Here is a 21,656-nt window from a genome sequence, read left to right on the forward strand (position 1 = left end):
TTCTGTCTCATCCTCGTGCTGTTTGGAGCAGTGCTGCTAGCCAGGACAGTGTTCCTCCCTGAGCACTGCTGTTTTCTTAATCCTGATCTGTCATCTGTTGCTTTGAACAGATATTAATGCTGCTGCTGCTGCAGTTAGCTGTGCTTGGCTAAAACACCCTTGTTGTAACCAGGGATCTCTAACACAGGGGGCCTGACTGGGACACTGAGATCCATGGCCAACCTGGTGCTACAATCAAGGACCTCCTTACTGAGCTGTACATCAAAGTAGGGACTACTCGACAGTGGGCCTTGATCCGTTACATCTCGGGAATCCTGAAGAAGAAGGTGGAAGCTCTTGATGAGGTAATGGTTCATCTGCCAGTCTGCTTCCAGCTTCAAGCTTATGGGGGTAGCAGATGGGATGGTAGTGATTTACTTCCTAAATCTCTGTCAGAAAACTTTGCTGACGAAGGGCCTTTCTTGGATCTGAGGCTTCTGAATCCAGGGTCATCCTTACTGTTTCACAGAGAGAGTGAAAATCTCATAGCTTCGGAAAATGCCCTGACTGTGCTTATGTTGGACTGCCTGGCCTACATACTTGCAGTTCCTACTGACTGGCTGGAGCTGTCAGCACTGCGGATTTCAAGAAGAGACTTTTAGGGGTGAGGGAAGTAGGATGATCCCTGAAGAAAGGGGGAACTTTAAAATGAGTCTTGTGTCCATGCTCTGTGTGGAAGGTGTAAATGAGGCTGTTGGCTGGGCAGAGGGGTACTTCCTTAGACAGTAGATAGGTCTGCCTGTTGGTTACCCATAACCATATGTAGGATGGTTCCTCTGTTTTTAGGCCTGCACTGACCTCCTGTCTCATCAGAAGCACTTGACAGTGGGACTTCCTCCAGAACCTCGTGAGAAGACGATCTCTGCGTGAGTTCAGTGGCTTTTTCTGAGTTGTACCATGGGGAATGATAACATCTTATTAGTCAGCATGATCCAGGGGCCAGCACAAAATGGACAGAAATAAGTGGCGAGTACTCTTTTCCAAGCTTCACCTTGAATGCTTTGCTGCTGCCTTCTCAAAGGAAAGAGGCCCAGGGAGGTCTAGTCCCAAGCTAGCCAGTATGTGAGCTCCTGCTCTTCCATACACCAGTGAACTCCATGTGTCCTTCTGAGAACCTCATTAGCCATTAGTCGAGTCATGTCAGAGCAGACAGGGCACTCCCTGTGATCTGGAGAAGGGGTCATCCATCCAGTGATGGATCCATCTAGATCATGCTGGGTCTCACCTGTACTTCTGTTGCCTCCTCAGTCCGCTTCCGTATGAGGAGCTTGTTCAACTGATTGATGAAGCTAGTGAGAAAAACCTGAGCATCTCTATTCTGACCCAGGTGAGAGGACAGGCCCCAGGTGGTAATCAGCCTCCAGCAGGCTGGAGAGTCTTTCTTTCCCACATGCTCTGAGGTTATAGCCTCTCCTGTTGTGCAGCTGTCTGGTGACCTAACATCTCCTGGCTCTTACCCTCAGGAAATCATGGTATATCTGGCCATGTACATCCGCACACAGCCTTCCCTTTTCTCTGAGATGTTCCGCCTGCGCATTGGGCTTATCATCCAAGTGATGGTGACAGAGCTGGCGCATTCTCTGCACTGCTCAGGTATGTGTGCTGAGCCCAGCAATCTCCTCTAAAGCTCCTGACGCATGTTGCACTTAAGTCATGATTTACTGGTTAAGCAGTGACCTGGGCACACATTCATTCAGTTAATGGTGTGAGAAAGCCAGGAATAAGTGACAAAATTATTACAGAGGCAGACAAGGTTCTTCAGGTAAATCTGGTATCTCTTATTAGACCAACTCAAATTGTTGGAAAAATTCTTCTTTGCAAGTTTTCAGGTATAAATACCCTTCATCAGGCTGAGGAAGCATCTGTAGTTGGGGGGACTGAATAATAAAGTTCTTTACTATTCATTCTATCCAGGAAGAGCCCATACCAACTACAGATGCTTCCTTAGCCTGATGAAGGGTATTTATACCCGAAAGTTTGCAAAGAATTTTTCCAACAATCTGGTTTGGTCTAAAAAAATATTGGACTTACCCAAAGAACCATGTCTGCCTATGTCCTTAGACCAACATGGCTACAACCTATACCCCTGTAACATGAAAGTTATTACATAACATATGCATAATAACTTTTGTACCTGGTTCCTATCCTGCCTTTAACTGATTGTGTAGCCAATGCTCCCAGCCTCCACAGCACATTGCCATATGCTCTAGAGGTCAGGAGCACTGGTCAGCTGATTGGGGCTCCCGATTAGCTGCTAGAGCTCTCAGCTGTGGGAATACATGGTACATCCCCAGGTCTGAAGATGCCGCTGCGCTGGCAACATGACAGCGTGTTATCTGATTATTTGACCACAGGAGTCTTTCCTGCCCTCAGTAGGGGGGCTGGATCTGATGATCTCACGAGGTCCGTTCAAGCCCTAAACTTCTGTGAATCTGTGACATGATGCAATGTGGTGCTCAATTCTACAATCACGCCTCGTTCCATGCACATATGGCATGGCAGGTAATGCAGTTGTTAGGATCGCACATTAGATCCCATTGTGCCTTCTTTTTAACATCAGTCAGTGGCCTAACAGTGTTATCTGGTAGTTCTTAGAGGCCCTAGCCCAGATTAAGGCCTTGTCATAATAGGCATTGTACAAACCAAGCCAGAGAGTTAGCTCCTGCTCCTAGAATTTAGTCTATGTGGGCAAGACAGAAAAGGTTACTGTATCCCTCTTAACATCCAAGCCTGTTAATTGGCAGTAGGAGGTGAACACCTGTACTCTGTTGCTTGTTGCATTATAACTAGGTTAGAATTGTAGCTGGGTTTGTGTCACCTTATCAAAGCCCCAATAAATAGGTTTTATAACAAACTGTCCCTCAGCCTTCAGCTTGACAGACGCTTTGGGTAAGAACAGATAATTCTGTGGGCTCAATTTGCATGAGGAGCACATAACTAGTAGAATTTGAACCTAGTAATGAAAGTCTCTGGGGAAAACTGTAGTAGTTGGTTACGTAAAGATAGAGGCACCTATGCTTGCAGCACCAAAAATATAGACTCCCCTGTTTATCAGCTCAGTCTCTTATTTATTTTTGGGTTTTCTTTAACATTTAAAGAACAGAATTCTCATTATATTACCTTGTCATTCATGCCAGAACCTCTCTAGGAGGCATGGAACATAAGTGACACTAGGGTACGTGCAGTGGACACCCAAAAAAGCTTTGCAGAGGGTTGTCAATGGACAGCTTGGCTATTTTTAATAGGTACAAACTGTGCCTCAATTTGAGAGTCAGTTTAACCACTCTGAGTTTGGGAATTTAATTGTATGTACATATTACAAGTAAATGCTGAAAGTCACGGTAGGGGAGGATGGTGCAAAGGATAGTGGGTTCACGTGGCACTCAGCAGACCTGTGTTTAGTTCCCTGCCAGAGTCCTGTGTGATTTGGGGCAGGCAGGTCACTTATCCTTGCTGTGTCTCAGTTGCCAGCTGTGAGTTCTCAGCTACACAGGGATGTGCATGGGTAAAACCAGTAAAGTCTGGGGTGTTAGGATATCCTATTTATGGGAGGTGGGCCACTGAAGAACTTAAACCAGGGGTTGTTGACCTATGGTCTGTGGGGTGGATCTGGCCTGTGGAGCCATTCTGTTGGGCCTGCAAATCTGGGGGGCTTTTGCTAGGGCTTTGGCAGTGTTCCTCATGGGGGTAGTTGGGTGCAGATTTGGGTTTGGCTGGGCAGCAGGGAAAAACAGTCCCCACAGTGGTACTGAGGGAAGGAGCAGGGACTGCAGCTTTGACTGTGGTGGTGGTAGCAGCGGTACATGCCAGGCTTGAAGCTTCCCAAACTCAGAGCTGAGCTGCTTTAGAGCAGCTTCCTACTCCAAAATGTTGCTGACCCCTGACTTCAGTCTCAAGAGCTGCAGTGATGCATGTTTGGCATCTTGATCAGTTTCAGTGTCTCTCTTCACACTTTTGTGGGGGGGGGCGTTTCTTTCACAGGTGCTGGGGAAAGGGAAATGGAATTAGTGAGCCATGAGGTTGGGCTGAGGGACTCTGAAAGCTTTAGAATCACTTGTGAGCTCCTGGAATTCATGTTTTGTAATTGCCTAGATCTCCGGGTGGAGAGGACCTTGTAGCAACTGAAGTTTTCTTTGGGGACTAAGAACAGGATGAGAGCTTGAATTTTTCATCAGTACGTATGAGGGAGTAAACTGTTATATGACTTTACTTATGCACCTGTTGACAATAAACCTTCTTACTAGAACTTTCTTTAGGAATGCTCCTCCCCATAATCAGTGACATAGATTATAATATGAAAGCTTTCAAGAAGGAGGGGGAAGAGGAGGTCATTTTGCTGGAAGTCACCTAAGTTGTCTCTCTGATCTCTAGCTGGAGAAGCTACCGAGAGCTTAATGAATCTCAGTCCTTCGGATATGAAGAATCTTCTGTGCCACATTCTCTCTGGCAAGGAGTTTGGGGTGGAGAAGAGTGGTGAGTCTTTCTTATAAAAGATCTTTAACATTAATTTGGCTGCCTCTGAAATGTAAACAGAAAACCTCAGAAATGAACGCTGAAACCTGGCCAAAGCATGTTTAGCTGCAGTTCTACTCCTGGCCATTCAAACCTGCCCATCTCTGCTGTTGTAGATGTACATCTTGCTATAAGTAATCCTGTGTTCCTGTAACCTTCCCACACCTTTGCTTTACATATTGAGGCATCTTCCTGTTTAATTCTCCATTGTGGCTCAAACACTCTCCCCATTCATGGGTCAGAAATTCAGCCTGAGCCCAGCTCTGAATTTGCTATCAAAATAACTCTGTGCCTCACGTGGTGATGAAATGGGTTGATGCAGCTGATGCTTGGAACAGGGAGAGCAACAGTAGGTGGCAAAGGAGATTTGTACCATGGCACTAGCTAAGGTGGTTGTTGAGCTGTCTGCAAGGTCTTGCATCCCTACCTACTGGAGATGGTAAGAGAAAACCCTCAGGCAGCATGAGATTCTCTGTAGGCTGCACTGCTGCCCTGAGTCCTTTGAGGCGGTGGTAAGTTCTCTTCCTTCTGCCTCTTCAGTGCGGTCTGTTGATTCAACCCTCTCCCCAGCCATCTCCATCCGTGAGATGGGCGCTGTCGGAGCAACCAAACCGGAGCGAACTGGCATCATCAAGCTGAAAAGTGAGATCAAACAGGTGAGAAAGGCAGGACTGGGCTGGGGTTCTTAGGAGGTGCTGAGGTCCAGGGCTGGCTGATTTCATAGGTATATAATAGCTTTGTTTAAGGTTCAGGAGGTAGCCAGTTGGGGAGCTCTGTAGTAATTTAAAATGATACTGTGAAGAACTGGCCTGTATGTCACTGTCAACCTCTTCTGAGCGGGTAGGTAAGGACCACCTAGATGGGTCAATGTCCCTCTATTGCTAACACTGCTGTGAGTTGTCCTGGCAGGAGTTTGTGCTTTTGAAACAAGAGCTTCAGGGTTCCATCCCCAATCTCTAACAGCAGGTTTCCTGTAGCCAGAGTACAGTGTGGTGAGGAAAGACTCCTTATGCCAGTAGGACCTGGGAAATGTCCATAAAATGGCAGAGGATTTATCTTCTGCTCCACCAGTTCCCAAGAGTTCCTTACTTCTCTCCCCCCACATACTTGCTAGAAGGTTTCTGAGATCATACTTTGGTTCAAACACCTTTGAAATGGCCACTATGTCCCTTGGGGCTGGTGGTAACAGAATCCGTACTGGGTATTATTGCAGGGTACCTTGTCTCTGAGGGAGTCACAAGAGCTGAGGTTGCAAGCTGCTCCTCTGTATCTGAGATTCCAGCTCTTCTGTTTTCTCTGAGCCAATAACAATGTTCCTGGGGCACATGTGACTTCTTGCAGTCTGTTTCCTGTGCCCTGCCCCGCTCAGAGGCCAGGAACACTTGGTACTATAGCTGGGCAGGCCTGCCAGGGCTCCCTTATGTGCAGGCTGCTGCCAGCATGAGGTGCACCCTGGATGCTCTCACAGCAACTTCATTATCAGGGTCATTTAGACAGAGAGCAGCACCAGAATAGTGTTAAATCAGTTGTAGTCACAGGGGGTGCAAATCTCAGCCTTTGTGGCCATCCTGACTTGTGTGAAGGGCTTATTTCAGTCTGATGTGGCTTGTCTGGGAAAAAAGTCAAGTTAAACTGCAGTAAGACTGCCCAGCCAAGGGCTTGCTTTGCTTTAGCTCCTTTCCCGTATAGATGAGCAATTAGGCTTTGGGCTCTGTTGCATGGTATGTGGGAGGGACTGAGTGGATGTTCTTGTGGACATAGGACCTAATCCTGTTTCATATGCTCAGTGTCTGGGTGCCTGTTACCTGTTTTTCCCTTGCTTGAGTCCCTGAAAATCTTTTTTCTTTTTCCTCAGAGGGGGAAGGGTCTGGAAGGAAACAAATGCCTGACATTACATAGGGGACCAACTACTTCGGAGTCTCAAGTCAGGGTGGGGCTCTTAGGCAGCAGGACATAGCACCACCATGTATCTGCAGCTAGTCATATTGCATGTATTTTGATCTTCTTTTTATCTTTCAGCAACTGGATAAACGTAGGCAGTCTCTGACGGGGAGTAAGGTGAAACCACCAATGTTCCCTTCACACGTCAGCTTAATCAATAACTCTGCGCACACGGGCAGCTTCTGAGCATGCATGAGCTAATGGGCTTCTTTAAAATCGAGCTGGTGCACCCAGGAGCTGGCTTTCCCTCGCCAATAAACATGGGGTTCAGTGCCAATGAGAGAGATCTAGTTGGTCCATTCAGGTGAATTGGTCCTAGCAGGCTACCCTTCAGGACTCTGAAGCCCATTTCCAGTCCAGGCTATTCTACCTGGAGCTCTTTTCTGGCAGCAGGCTTGGATAGAAGTGAGTGTCTCTCCTGTCCATATGCCACATGTCTGCACTTCATGGGATACAGTGATGGCCATCTCTAATCTGGCTAATAGCAATGCCATTCTGATGGTCCAATCAATAGCCACATTGTAGACATCTTCTGGCATAGTGGTATTGAGCAGGGATGTAAAGAAGTGTGATTCGTTACTTCACACAGCAGAAGACTTAAATGTGGGTGCAGTTAGATTCTGCTGATACCAGTGTAGTCTGTCACTCAGGGAAGGGGATTAAAAGCTTGGGCTACACTATGAAGTTTTGGTGGAATAGTTGTCAGTAGGAGTGTGACAAGGCGATGTCTGTAGTTGACATGGCTAAGCCAGCAGAATCCTGTCAGTGCAGTTAAACTGGCTGAAGAGGGCTCTGCCTGGCTCCTGTACCTCAGTGAAGTGATGTAGCTATGCTAACAGAAAACTTCAACAGCTAGGTGCCAGGTCTGCAGTAGGTGGCTCTGTTGTTACAGCACTGCCAGTAAGGCAGGCAGCAGCAGCCACCCTATGAAGGAAACAAGTCACTACTCTACCGGTACAGAGTGCAGTGTTGCTGGGGTAGCTTTGCACACCCAAGGAGTGCCACACTGGTATGACATTGACAAACTGCTCCTCCTCTCAATGAGGCCCCAGTTAGGAAACTCACCCAGTCCTCAGGCCTCTATCCCTGTTGTTATTGTGCTATTTCCTTGTGAGGGAGGAGGTGCCAGAAGAACAGACATACCATGTTATGGGGCTATGAAGAACCAATCATGATAACTTCTCCACAGGTCTCTTACCTGCACTTCTTGCTTGTAGCTCTTACCAGGACTCCACGAGGGGAGGGTCTCTGGGCCAGCAAGAACCTGTAGCCTTAGAAATGGGCTTGATCCAAGGTGCAAGAAGAATAGGGGACCTGAGGGAGCAGAACACCATGGGGCATGTGAGTCTTGCCTAGAGGCCAGGAATGATTGACTTGTCATAACACGCTGGGCCACAAACCAGCAATGAAGTTCAGCAGAAGACATCCAGTGCAGGAGGGAAACTTTTTGTACTTGCTTATCTTGAGTTGTACTACTACAGTTGTGATTCTCGACTAGGGTGCCATGGCACAGGGGTGCCTTGGGATCCTTTTAGGGGTGCTATGTGGTGTCACACAATGTTAGCACTGTTAGGAATACAACCGTGGTTCACAGGATAAGCCCAGAGATTTCAAGTAGGAATCCGTAGTGTTAAAAACATTTTGGATCTTTTGTGGTCTTTCTGAGCTCTTTACAACAAGAGAATTGCAATATGATTTTTCCATAATCAAAAAAAGAATGAAAACTAAGAGCTGGTGTTTTCTGAGTGGTGCCTTGAATCTAAAAAGATTGAGAACCACAGTTCCAGAAGCTTGGGAATTGCCAGATAAACCTACCATGCAGTTCAGCTTCTCCCCTTCTGAGCTGCCTAATGGAACTGCAGGCAACAATGCTCCTTCTGTATTCACTTCCTCCGTCTGCTATAATGTGGGAGCATGTTCCCCTGGAAAGAGCTCGCTGTAGCTGCAGTGCTACTGTGCAGTGAACCCTCATGCATTTTCAGTCCCCACAAGAAGGACCTCAGTCTTGCTCTGAAGTGGTTGTTGGCAGTAGTGTAGGCTTCTGTACTTCGTTCTGGGTTCTAGATCCTATAGATTACCCCCTGCTAGGCTGAGCTTTTCTCTGCCTCATTCCATTGTGCCCAGTCTCTGGCTATCATGGCTGCCAAGGAGTGCATCCAGTATTGCACAAGGTAAGTCTGGAAAGAAAACCCAGCCCAAGGCTTAGCACAGTGCAGTCTGTCACCTTATATACTGGACTATGCTTCCCTCCTTGTTTAACCAGCGCCTCCAGTTGTGGCTGGCTCTTATCCTTTCCCCAGGGATAGGTCATTCCTCTGGTACAGCTTCAGTTTAATGCAAAAGTCTGTGATGCAACTTCCTAAACTGGCTTTAAATTCTTTGGCTAATCATGGGTGCCTGAGACTCCCACCAAATGACACAAAGCTTTGCCCAAGCTACTGCTGCTGCTAATGGTGTTGCCTGCTCCAACCCATCAAGATTTGACTGTCTCTCTCTTCTTTCTAGACCTGTGGCTTACCCTCCCTGGACTCGGATTCAGGATCTTCTCTGGTAACTTGTCCCTCCTGTTTACATGCACTATGTGCCTGTCCTCTCAGGTCCCTGAGTAAGAAACTAGCTAGAGAGAGAAATTGCTTCTGAAGTGCAGTCACTTTTGGAGTGGAGCACAGCAGCCCTTCAACAGTGGCTAGGAAAGTTGCACAGAGGGTCAGCAAAGTTAGCATTAAGCAAAGGCAATGCATGCAGCTACTTGGGAGGCCTGTTGCAAGTGCAGGCATTGGGATTTATTGGTAGCTTTCTTTTGGGAGCGTGCCCAGAAGGAAATGCCTGCCTATAGTCAGCGCTTCGTTGCTCCTTTCTTTCTCCCTCCTTGCCTCCCTTCCTCCTATACATCATGTTTGGCAGTGGGATGGGAAGACAAACAAGGCTGAAAACCCTAAAAACTAGCAAGGCCAACGCTGGATGTGGAGACCTTGTATTCCATCAGCATCCTGAGGACAGGAAAGGAAATGTAGTTGCCCACTCTGGGCACTGGCCTAATGTTCCAGATTGAGCATAAGTTGCCAGGGGTTCTTTAATGGGCACAAGCAGCCTTACATCTCTAAGATCAGCACTGTGTGCCTTCCCCCTGTGGTTGGATGCTGGGCTCAGTGCTTGTTGTTAGCTTCTTCTGAATGGCTGCTCTCATGTGTCTGCTGATGTTCTAGCCCAGCACTAACCTGGCCTGGCTCTTTGTGGTTGACTTGTAAGAGCCACCAAAATCACAGCATGCGATGATGACGGCAGAGAAATAGGGCTACAGGTTTCTCTGCAGTTGAAGCCACTGCAAGCTAGAGGGGAGATCCCTCACCCAATGCTGTCTCATGTTTTGGGCTGCTGTCACTAGAGCTGTTCCACTGCCTTCAGTGTACCTTTGTCTTGTGCTCAGACCTCTGGACGCTCCTCCATCTTCCCTGGCGGGGGATCCTTTGCTAGCATGCTGGAAGATCAGTTCTCCAAAGACAGCCGCCAAGGCCAATGGCAACGGAGGCGGCGGCTAGATGGAGCGCTTAACAGGGTCCCAGTGGGCTTCTACCAAAAAGTCTGGAGGATCTTGCAGAAGGTGAGGCAGGTCACAGGCTGGTTGTTGTGCAGCCATCTCCTTCCTTTGGGTGAGTCTCCCACACATGATGCCCCTGTATCTTTGTTCTTGTGCAGTGCCCAGAAGATGTAACACCTTCCCTACAAACCTCACTGCTCTTGTAGCCCACTGGATGCTGCTGCACAGTAGCCTTGATGAGCCTATTCTGAGGTCCCAGCTATTCAGGCCTAGTGTTGTGGGGCCTGCTCTGGTCGTCTTTGTGTCAAAAACCTAGCTTTGGGCCATGTAAAGTTGGGAACTTTAGATTTATGCAGGAGCTTCCCCTGCAAGCTGGATTTTCAGCTGCAGGTAGGAAAAGGCACGTTTCACCCTTCCACTAAGATACAGACAGTGTGAGGTCCCAACATTGCTAGACCAGGGGTAGGCAACCTTTTCCAGCTCCAGGGCAGAATGACCTGTTCAGAGGTGAATGGGTGGGGACTAGGACCTGGCTGCTGCCACTGCTTGTCTCCTGCCGCTAAATGCTGCTAAAGCCCTAGGTCCACAGGCCAAATCCAGTAGTTCTACAGGCTGGCTCCAACCTACAGGCTGTAGATTGATAACTCTTGAGCTAGGGCAGCCTGCACTTGTCTATGTGCTTCAGTGAGTAGTAACTCTAGAGCTGGGTGACAGGACTGATAAAGGACTTGAAAGACATGTCATGCTTGGAGAGGCTGAAGGAGCTAGGCATGTTCAGCTTGTAGAAAAGGCGCTTAAGAGGGGACATGATAGCAGTCTTCAAATTCTTGAAAGGCTGCCATATAGAAGAGGAAAAGCACTGTTTCTCTGTTGCTGCAGAGAGTAGAAGGTAGACCAATGGCTGGAAGTTGTCAAAAAGTAAGTTTAGATTGGATATCAGGAAAAATTCCTTCATGGTTAGGACAGCGAGGCAGTGGAATAGACTGCCTAGGGAAGCTGTGGACCATCCATCACTGGAAGTATTCAGGGTGGGGTTGCACAGGCACTAGTGAGGGATGATCTATGCATGGGTATGCTTATGATCTACTGTATGCATTTCCCACATTTCTGGGCTCTGCTGGTTGATGCATGGGGCTGAGGGAGTCCCTTCCCCGTACATATCAGGGTTTGTTGTTTTTTGGGGGTTTTTTGAGTCTCCCTCAGAGGCTACAGGAAAAGCTGGCGATTTTTGACTGGGGTGTGGCAGTGCTCCTGCTGGGACTTAAAGCCAGAGATTCCTGGCTAGAGGGTCTTGTCCCTCTGCTCAGGGTCAGGCTGATTGCCATATTTGGGCTCAAGAAGGGATATTATCCTATGATGCAAACTTTGAGGGGTTTTACCTTCCCCTACAGCAGGGGGTATGGCTCTCTTGGGATCTCTTGATCGTATACTAACAACATTTACAACAGCAGGACATTGGCCGCCATAGTCCCCTTGCTTTACCTTTGGCTTGTGTTGTGTTGTGTCAAGGTTGACTGTAGTTTTGCTAAGAGGTTAGATGATGGATTTGTATAGGATGGTTTGGATAGGGATGATCCTGCTTCAGGGAGGGGGTTGGACTGGATGATCTCTGGAGGTCCCTTCCGGTCCTACTCCTCTAAGATTCTATGGAGAGTTGCAAGGGTAAAGAATTTCTGGAGCACACGTGCACCTTGGGTATACTCCACCTGCATGCTTTCCTGTTCCAGATGCCTCTTGTCTGAGGGCATCTCCTCCTGCATGATGCTGATGCAACAGGAGGGGGGAGCTAGTAGTAAGTCTCAACTCTGCTGGGGAATTTCCCTTAATACATCAGGCCAAAGGAGCCGTGTTGATATCAGTTTGACTTGTCACTATGGTCAGAAGGATGGGTGGGAGAGGCATCTTATAAAGGGATGTTATGCTGATAGTTGGAACCAAACTTGGGGATTGTCTCAATGGGTGACAGAACCAAAGCAGATATAAAGGATGCAATTCACCCCCCATCCCCATTATATAGGGTCAGAGCTTTGTTCAGACACTCTCACTTCACTAAAAGAGTTATCTTTTGAGAGAGATCTGAGGTGGATTCCTTACTAATTTAACTGACTTGATAAGAAAGTGCTTGTATCCATATGAACAACCACATAGACTTCAACCAAAATAACAAGGCGTGGGAGTTGCTTCATACCATGCAGAACAGCTCCTTGCTTTAGAAGGCAACACATCAGCAGAGAACAGATATTAAAGGCAACATCATCTGTAGTCATTGACTTACTGGATGTCAAATGGTTCCACAAAGCCCTTTTCTGTGGCCTTGTTGGGAACTGGAATATTTTAGAGATTCAGCAGAGACTGAATAATGTCCCCTTTCAAATCTCCCTTTCTGAGCTGTTGCCCCTAACTTTCTGTCTTACTCTGCAGTGCCATGGCCTCTCTGTGGAGGGCTTTGTTCTTCCTTCCTCAACTACCAGAGAGGTAAGAGCTTTAGGTGGGTGTATGTTTGGGGACATTGGGTGGGTGGGGGGGGAGGAGAGGGATCATCAGTCCAATTAGAGCAGAATCATGTAAAGTATGTACAAGAGAGGGAGGGAAAGCATGTCACAGGTGCACTAGGGTTGCAAAGCCAAGGTCTCCAGCTCTCCCACTTAGGATGTAGAAGACTTATTGCCACCAATGCTGCAAAATATTTAATAGATCTGCTTCTTGTCTCTGTACCCTGGTTTGCAAATGGCAAAAGCTGTCTTTGTTCCCCCTATCACTGCCTGAAAACAGCCCACCTCTAGCAGAGGCAGAAAACAAGCATAAAACCATCTGTGTGGCAACGAGTTTTCCCAAGTTTACAAAGCAGTTGGAAATGGAAGATTAGAATAAAGAGTGTGAGGCTGCCTTTCTATGGGACTTGCCAGCATTCTGCCTGGCACAGTGCTCTCAGCCAGTTTTTTGCCAAGAAGCTTGCATGATTCAACTCTTATTCTCTCTCCACCTCCCAGCCCTGTGTGCTCTATCCATCTCCTTCCTTCTGCTTCTCCCAAGTCAACATCTGGGGCACCAAATTTTGAGTGCCACAAGTTCAAGAGCTCCATCCTAAGTCAAAACCTGGATCCTGCTCTCATATTGGTGTTTCCCCTCAGCACTGGAGCTTCCCTGACCCAGCTCTTTTCTCAGGGAGGCTTTCTTATGAGTTAGGATTCCTGAGTTCTGTCCCTGCCACTAGAATCACTCATGTCACTTCTCTCTTGCTTCCAGTCACCCATCTGTAAAATGGGACTAATGTCGCTTACTCATCTCTTGTCAGCTATTTTGATCGCTACCGTGAAAGATACTGTGCAGTGCTAGCTTGAATGGGGCTGGGTTCCCTGGAGGGTGCGAGTGTTGTGGGGCTCATGTGACTATGTTGCATACATTCTGTATGTGTCTGTGTCTCTATATAATTCTCTTTTACTTCTCACAGATGACTCCTGGGGAAATAAAGTTTGCAGTCCATGTTGAGTCTGTCCTAAACCGTGTCCCACAACCAGAGTATAGGCAGCTCCTCGTAGAAGCTATCCTAGTCCTTACCATGTTGGCAGATGTAGAAATAAACAGCATTGGTGGCATCATTGCAGTGGAAAAGATTGTGCACCTAGCAAATGACTTATTCTATGAAGAACAGGTAGGATGCTGCCATTTGCTAGAATGAGTGAACTTGGTCTCAAACTTGGAAGGAACACAGGTCTGGGTTTGCAAGCATGTGTCAAACACTTAGCCCATGTGCTCATATTAAATGGAACTTGGGCCAGCATTGCATTCAGTAGGCTTCTACTAGGTGTTCAGTAAAGATTCAAGTCTTGCTTGCTGAGTAATTGGAAGTGTCACTTAACTGGGTGACCTCCTGATCCATTTCACCAGCATTAAAAAGCTGTGGGCAGATGATTGCAAATGGTTGAAATTATTGTACACCTGAGGAACTTCTTCCAAGCCAGTGTAGAATGAACCCTGAGAGAGTTGAGAGTAAAGCTGCCTCGGTATAAGTGACACTGGTGTAGATGATATGTTTATGTTCATTCAGAGATAGCATTTTGTGAACACAACCTGGTGAATATCTATTCCTCTGCTACCTCACAGCAGTGTGCGATCATGGGCACCAAGCACATGCAGGTACCCTAGGAGAACTAGCAATACATCTTTCCACTCTGGATCCCAGTGGAAGCTACACTGGTATACAAAATTAGTATGCATTATACTGGGATCTGTGAAGGAAGGTAGTGGGGCAAGAAAGGAAGGGAAGGGATTAGGTAGTAGAAGTAGTGGTACTGGGGCTTTAAGTGCTTGATGCCGGCCTGGAGCAGGGATTATCTGTGGGTTGCTGGGGGGTTGAAAAGACGGGATGCCAAAGTATGCATCTTGACCTGCTGCTTACAAACAGGGTAGAATTGGTGATGAATGTAGAGGTGGATGCCAACCTGGGCAGCAGTGATCATAAAGTGATTTAGTTCAGGATCCTGAGGAAAGGAAGGAAGGAGAGCAGCAAAGTAAGGACCCTGGACTTCAGAAAAGCAGACTTCAACTTACTCAGGGAACTGATGGGCAGGATCTTCTGGGAGGCTAGTCTGAGGAGAAAAGGAGTCCAGGAGAACTGATTGTATTGTAAACAAACCTTACTAAGGATGCAGGAATGAATCATCCCATCCTGATGCACAGGAAGACTAGCAGGTATGGCAGAAGACCAGCTTGGTTTAGCAGGGAACTCTTCAATGAATGAAAACACAAAAAAGAAGCTCGCAAGAAGTGAAAAATTGGACAGATGACTAGGGAAGAGTATGCAAGGATGAAATCTGGAAGTCCCAAAGCACAACTGGAGCTTCAGATAGCAAGGGACATGAAGGGTTTCTACAAGTATGTTAGCAACAAGAGGAAGATCAGGGAAAGTGTGGGTCCCTTATTGAATGGGGGAGACAACCTAGTGATAGATGATGCAGAAAAGACTAAAGTACTTAATGCCTTTTTTTATCTCAGTCTGCAAAGGCAGGGTTAGCTCCCAGACTACTGTACCTGGCAGCACAATTTGGGAAGAAGGTGATCAGGCAACAGGGGCAAAAGAACAGGTTAGGAGCTATTTAGAAAAGCTGGACATGTACAAGTCCATGGGGCCAGATGCAATGCACCTGAGGCTGCTGAGGGAGTTGGCTGATGTGATTGTAGAGCCACTGGCCATTGTCTTTGAAAACTCCTGGTGATTAGGTGAGGTCCCGGATTATTGGAAAAGGACATATATAGTGCCCATCTTTAAGAAAGGGAAGAAGGAAGATCCAGGGAACTACAGACCTGCCAGCCTCATCTCAGTCCCTGGAAAAATCATGGAGCAGGTCCTCAGGGAATCCATTCCTAAGCACTTGGAGGAGTAGGTGATTAGGAACAGTCAGCCTGGATTCTCCAAGGGCAAGTCATGACCAATCTTAAATTGCCTTCTATGACAAGATGACTAGCTCTGTGGATGTGGGGAGAGCAGTGGATGTGATATACCTGGACTTTAGCAGGGCTTTTGGTACGGTCTCCCACAACATTCTTGCAGGTAAGCTAAGGAAGTATGAATTGGAATAATGGACTTGTAAGATGGATAGAAAACTGACTGGATAGTTGGACTCGGAGAGAAGTAATTAATGGCTTTATGTCTAGTTGGCAACCAGCATAAAGTGGAATACCCTAGAGGTCAGTCCTGGGGCTGGTTTTGTTTAATATCTATATCCACAATCTGGAAGATGGGATGGAGTGCACCCTCAGCAAGTTTGCAGATGACACAGAGCAGAGGGGGGATAGTAGACATGCTGGAGGGTAGGGCTAGGACTTGGAGACATTTGGGCAAATTGGACAATTGGACCAAAAGGAATCTTATGAGGTTTAATAAGGAGAAGTGCAAAGTTGTGCACTTAAGATGGAACAATTCCATGCACTGGTAAAGACTGGGGACTGACTGGCTAAGCAGTAGCTCTGCATAAAAGGATCTGGGGGTTGCAGTAGACAATAAGCTATATATGAGTCAACAGTGTGCCCTTCTTGTGAAGAAGGCTGATGGCATACTGGGCTGCATTAATAGGAGCATTGCTAGCAGATTAAATGAGGGGGAAGAATCAGTTTATTCAGCACTGGTGAGGCCACATCTGGAATATTGTGCCCAGTTTTGGCCCCCCACTGCAAAAAGAGTGTGAATTGGAGAGAGTGCAGGGGACAGTAATGAAAATGGTTAGGGGGCTGGGGCATATGACTTCTGAGGGAACTGGGCTAATTTAGCCTAGAGAAGAGAAGACTGGGGTGAGATTGAATAGTATCCTTCAACTAGTGAAGGGTGGTTCCAAAGAGGATAGAGTCTGATTGTTTTCAGTGGTGGCAGATGACAGAATAAGGAGCAATGGTCTCAAGTTTCAGCAAGGGAAATTTAAGTTAAAGGGTAGTGAAGCACTGGAGCAGGTTACCCAGCGAGGTTGTGGAATCACCTCAGTCCCTGGAAAAATCATGGAACAAGTCCTTGGAAGTTTTTAAGACCCAGCTAGATAAAGCTTTGGCTGGGTTGGTGTAGTTAGGGATGGTTCTGCTTTGTGTAGGGGGTTGGACTAGATGATCAGAAGTCTTTTCCAACCCTAATTTTCTATGATTTTATGCACTGCTGACTAACGCCTTCTCTCCCTTTCTCTCCTTTCTCTCTCCTCCACTCCCAAATGGAACAGAAAACCCTGGGTGCAGATGACAACATGTTGGAGAAGGATACCGCCACTGGTATCTGCACCTTGCTGTATGACAGTGCTCCTAGTGGCAGATTTGGCACCATGACCTACCTCTCCAAATCAGTTGCAATGTATGTGCAGGAGTTCCTCCCCAGCAGTGGCTGCACCATGCAGTAGACTCACCTGGTTTGGGCTTCAACTCTGAGTTTACAGTTGTTAGGGAAGAACAGCAAGGCCTTAGGCTGTCTTGTTGGCAGACATTTTTCACATTAGTTGCCTTGCTGGGATGGTGGCTTCAGAGCTTGGGACCTGCTTCCTCCTAGCTTTGTCCTTGAAAATGCCACAGCCACTGTAACTACTCTTGGATGGAAGAATTTTCCTTCCAGAGCAAAATGACATGGCAGGAGAAAGTGCATGTGTGTGTATATGTGTGTGTGAGAGAGAAACCACAGCTGCATTTCTGGACAGATGTCCTGACTCTTTATCCATCCAATCCCAGGGCCTGGCTTGCCTGGCTGAGGGCTGTGCTGTGACAGGCCCAGGATTGAGTCCCAGCTTACATCTGAGGCATCTGTCTACACAGCATGTTACTGCTGCATAACTTTACCAGTTATAAAATGTACACTGGTAGGTTTTAGGCATGGCTGAGGTGGGTAATAGCAGGGTTCACAAAGGATTTTATTTATGTCCCCTCCTAGAGGCTCTCTCTGTGTTGATGCATCCCCGTGCTGTGAAGGATACAGAGTGTATATGGCCACCTGCCTTTTTCTTTCCATTGGACTTGGCTGTTTAGATGCTTTCGCTCTTTAGCACCAAGCCTGTGTGGCTTTGGTTTTGTTTTTAATTAAGATTTTATGAACTGACCCACATCCTCCCACTGCAGCTTTTGTTAGAGGTCTGGGTCCCATTACTCCAGACCCCTTCCTGACCCTCCTAGCAATGACTCACTGACATAGCCAGGACATAATCCTTGCACTTGGGATCAGTTAGACTTGCTGCCTGTTGTGGGCACCTGCTGCTCTCCTGCCATGCAGATCTGGTGAGGCCTATGAGAAACTGTGCAGAACTGCTTTAGGGGGTGAGTGGATTGGGGTCCTCAACCAAGCTTCCCATATCTGTTTAGAGCTCTAGGGGACAGGGCTTACACAAAAGGTTCTTGACTGACTGGAGAGAGATTCTTAGCCCCTTCCCAAACCATATTTAGCCTTGTTTTGATGCGCTGAGTTCCTGTATATCTATCTATGGAGACCCAGGAACAAATTAAAGTAGCCCTAAATTACCTGCTTTGTAACAGCTGGGCTTGTTGGGAAGCCACCTGCCTGCGATGTGTTTTACAGTGGGAGTGCTGGGTCCTGCTTGCTTTGTGCTTTTGACACCAGTCCATGCATTTCACCTTTAGATCAGAAAAGCCACAGTCCCTCTACTGTTGATTCACGCAACACTTTAATTTCCAAGGACCTGTGTTATCCAGTGAGGAGCTAAGCCTAAATGATAGTGGTGCTTGTGTTAGGTAGTCCATGCATGCACTAAGCACTCCATACAGATTTCTATGGCTGGGTTGCCTTGGAACCCTCTTTCCCCAGGACAACTTTGGTGACCAATAGAGTGAAATGGTGTGGATGTATGATGCTTTGGCTTCTTCAGTCTCAAGTGAAGAAAGAGTCTTCACTGGAGCTTTCTGGCTCCATTAGTTTCAGACTTCCTAAGAAGCTCAGATTCAAACACTGCAGAAAAATTTGCCAGTTGCTCATAAAATTTGTTTCATTTTAATATGTTCACTCCCCTAGGACTCAGTGTCCTTTCATCCATCTAACCCTTCAGCTTTTCAGACACAATCCAGCCTCCCCTGTCTATGCTTTCTGTAACACAGAACTGTCTAACACAATATCTGGTGTTCTTGTGCATGCTGTACATGTCACCAATAACCCAAGACAGGTGTGAAACCATGGAAGGGGAAGCTGAAGCACCTGCACTCTCCAGAAACCACTGCCTTTTCCCACTCCATCCCAGTTATTCCTTGTCCATAGATGATGATCATTTAGATCAGCTGGTTCTCTTTAAGCATTCAGGTGATCTGACTGTCAGCAATATTGAGTGCTGTACAAGTGACATTCTGATTCTTCCTTCCAAAACTAAGAGTTCAGTGTGTGCGCGCACCAGTGTGGCTGTTCTAAGGGTATGGAGAGATGTGCCTTGCATAGCATCAGAGGTGTGTATCCACTCTCAGGTGTTACAGTGAGCACATGCTTGCAAACCTGTCCATCTGAAATAGTCCTCCTCTGTGTATCTGCTGTCAGCTACCAGCCAGTTGTGCACGTTGGGCACTGTGCAGGTTGGGCAGGGTCTTGTTGGATCTGTTTAACAGTATGGTAGGAGTCCTTCTAGATGAGCACTGCTCATATATTTGCTAGAAAAATTAAGATATGTGGCAGTAATCTTTTCATTGACCTCCCGTTCAGCTGCTTACCTGTTTTGCTAGAGCTAGAGGTGTTTGAAAATGTCTCAGAAGCCAGATCAGTCCCACAACTCCATCACCTGGTGGAGTATAGCTTATGGCCCAGATAGCTAGATAAGCCTGGCTGGAATACCATTGCCTGGCAGTTGAGGGGAAAGGGAGTGAGTCTACAGGTAAGATGTTTGACCTTTCAGTGAGCTCAGTTCCCTCATGCAGTTCCTCCAACCTAACTCATAGGGTAACAAGCACAGCAATTGGGCATGTTTGGGAAGGCAGCTTCATCCAAAACACTGAAGGCTGCAACACTCCAAAAGAAATGGTGGCAGTCAAATCTGTTAGAGGAAAAGAAACCAGAGCTGAAACCCTGAGAGAACAACAAACTCTGCTTTTGAGCCTGAAACTTTCCAATGGTTTCTTGAAGCAAAAAACCCACAACATTTGGGTTTTTGTTTTTGGGTGTACGTTGGGAGCAGGGCTGTCAACCACCCCACTGCAGCCATTTCAGCTTACATTTTCACAGCAGTACTAGAGACCCTTTGAAGATTTCTGACCTTGGGTGATCTAGGGCCAGACTGGAATTCCATGAACACACGTCTGTAAAATATGCTTCCTTTTCCCATGGACAAGAGAAAGTGCCTCAGAGCACTGCTAAGTCTAGATTGGCAGGTACTTGGCTTGCATTGCTAGAGCCAGGTTTTCAAAAGATCTTAGCACTCCATGTACACCCAGTGCATGAGGCTCTAATCTTCAAAGGCAGTTAAGTGCCTAAATTACCAGGCGTTAGGCACCTACATCCCTTCTGAGGATCTGGACCTGAGTTCTGCTGACAGCTGGGCACCTATCGCACAGTGCTGACCTCCTAAACATGTTAACCTTAGTGCCTTATACTGCAGGATCCAGAGCCCCAGCTCCTGGGCTGGGAAGTGGATCTGTGCATGTGACTTTTTTTAAGTTGAATTTTAATCTTCAGTTTCAGAAGGTGCCAAATGTTTCCTCACAGAGCAGGATTGGGAAAGAGCCAGTAAGTGACAAAAACAAAGAGCTCAGGAGTTACAAATCTGGTGTGAAATGGCCTACTGGGGGTGAGGATTCATTCACGAATAGGGCTGGTTGCTGCATTGCACTTTCGTGATGGTTTACTGACTGTAGCTTGATTGCACTCTAACATGTAGCCATGTTCCCTTTTAAAACTCCATTTCTTAGATCTTTATTTTTGGCATGTGATGCTGAGATGCATGTAGACCTCAGTCTCTTTTTCTAGTAAAACAAACAAAAATAATTAAAAACACAGAATTTTAATATATTGTTTTTGAAGACTGAAACTCTGGAGTAAAACATCTTTGTTTCACACGTGCCTGCATTCTCATTTCGTAGATGCACTGATAATTGGAGGGGGGCTGAGTCTGCCCCTGGGGAAAGTAATTTATCTGAGGCAGAGGTGCTACTTCAAGTATACAGAGTGGGACTAGGATGGCACTTTGCTCAGCATCTCAGGGCTAGTTTACAGTCAGCTTGTGGACAGACATCATGACAAAGTAGCTTCACTGGCCCCAGTTGGGGCTGACTCAACACATGGCTGAGTTGGCTTTTGCAGTGTTGCCTGAGCCAGCCATGGGATTAGTTCAGGGGTGGGCAAAACACAGCCCACAGGCTGGATCCTGCCAGGCAAGTGATTTCATCAGGCCCACAGGTGGATGCCTGTCAGTTCACTGTATCTAGCCCTGCCCTTGGCTTCCCCTGTTGTATTCGCATGGGGCCAAGCCCCACTGACTTCTGTGGGGGCAGCACGGTCCTGACCCCAACCGCACAGGTAGGGAAGTAGTGGCAGGAGGGGGAAGGGTGGCAACAGATGGGGGGGAAGGGGGCAATGGTGGGTGGGAAGCGGTGGTGGTGGCAGCTGGGTGGGAAGGTAGGGAAGTGGCAGGGGTGGTAGCTAGGCTGGAGCACGGTGCTTGCACCATTGCCCTGGGTCTGAAGCCAGCAGGCTCATGGAGCGGAGGTGTGGGGTCTGCCTGGTTCCATTGTGTGAGGCTTTCCCGAGTTCACATGCAGTTACCAGGTTTTCTGCCTGAGCCACATGCCTCCGGGGACAGCCCTGTGTGATGGAACCAGCGGCCCGGCCCTGCTTGCTGCCACAAGCAGGTCCCAGGGAACAGTGGGAAGCTCAGTGTACAGTAATTAGATGCTGAGCAGTTACAACCAAGCCTGTCCATCTCTTGAACACATTTTGTGCAGTATTCAGTATAAATCTGATCTTGATCCTTGTTGAGGTCTCAGGCTATTCCAATGTAAATGACACTGTAGCTTTGACCAGAAGACCTAAGCACAAAGGCCAGCTGAACTTCACGATTGCAGTCATGTTGGGAGGCCTTTCCCCACCTTAATCACCAGTGCTACATGTAGCCCAGGTCAGCAATGGCCAATCCTACTCTCCAAGCGTTGGTGAAGACTTAAGTCGCATTGGTCCCAGCTG

The 21,656-nt window shown here is 47.3% G+C and overlaps 1 protein-coding gene across 1 annotated transcript in view; it reads left to right on the forward strand.

Moving 5' to 3' along the window:
- LOC109300516 (phosphorylase b kinase regulatory subunit alpha, skeletal muscle isoform-like) overlaps positions 1-21,656 on the forward strand; it is a 180,850-nt gene that overhangs the window by 87,826 nt on the left and 71,368 nt on the right. The window contains exons 22-32 of the mRNA XM_019521178.1: positions 188-344; positions 826-905; positions 1,288-1,366; positions 1,503-1,632; positions 4,411-4,512; positions 5,092-5,207; positions 6,571-6,609; positions 8,998-9,042; positions 9,920-10,093; positions 12,452-12,505; positions 13,482-13,682. Of these exons, the coding sequence (XP_019376723.1) occupies positions 188-344; positions 826-905; positions 1,288-1,366; positions 1,503-1,632; positions 4,411-4,512; positions 5,092-5,207; positions 6,571-6,609; positions 8,998-9,042; positions 9,920-10,093; positions 12,452-12,505; positions 13,482-13,682 (1,177 nt within the window). The remainder of the gene's footprint in view (positions 1-187; positions 345-825; positions 906-1,287; positions 1,367-1,502; positions 1,633-4,410; positions 4,513-5,091; positions 5,208-6,570; positions 6,610-8,997; positions 9,043-9,919; positions 10,094-12,451; positions 12,506-13,481; positions 13,683-21,656) is intronic.

Source organism: Gavialis gangeticus, unplaced genomic scaffold, assembly GCF_001723915.1.
Source record: "Gavialis gangeticus isolate Ggan-Ray unplaced genomic scaffold, GavGan_comp1, whole genome shotgun sequence".
NCBI lineage: Eukaryota > Metazoa > Chordata > Crocodylia > Gavialidae > Gavialis > Gavialis gangeticus.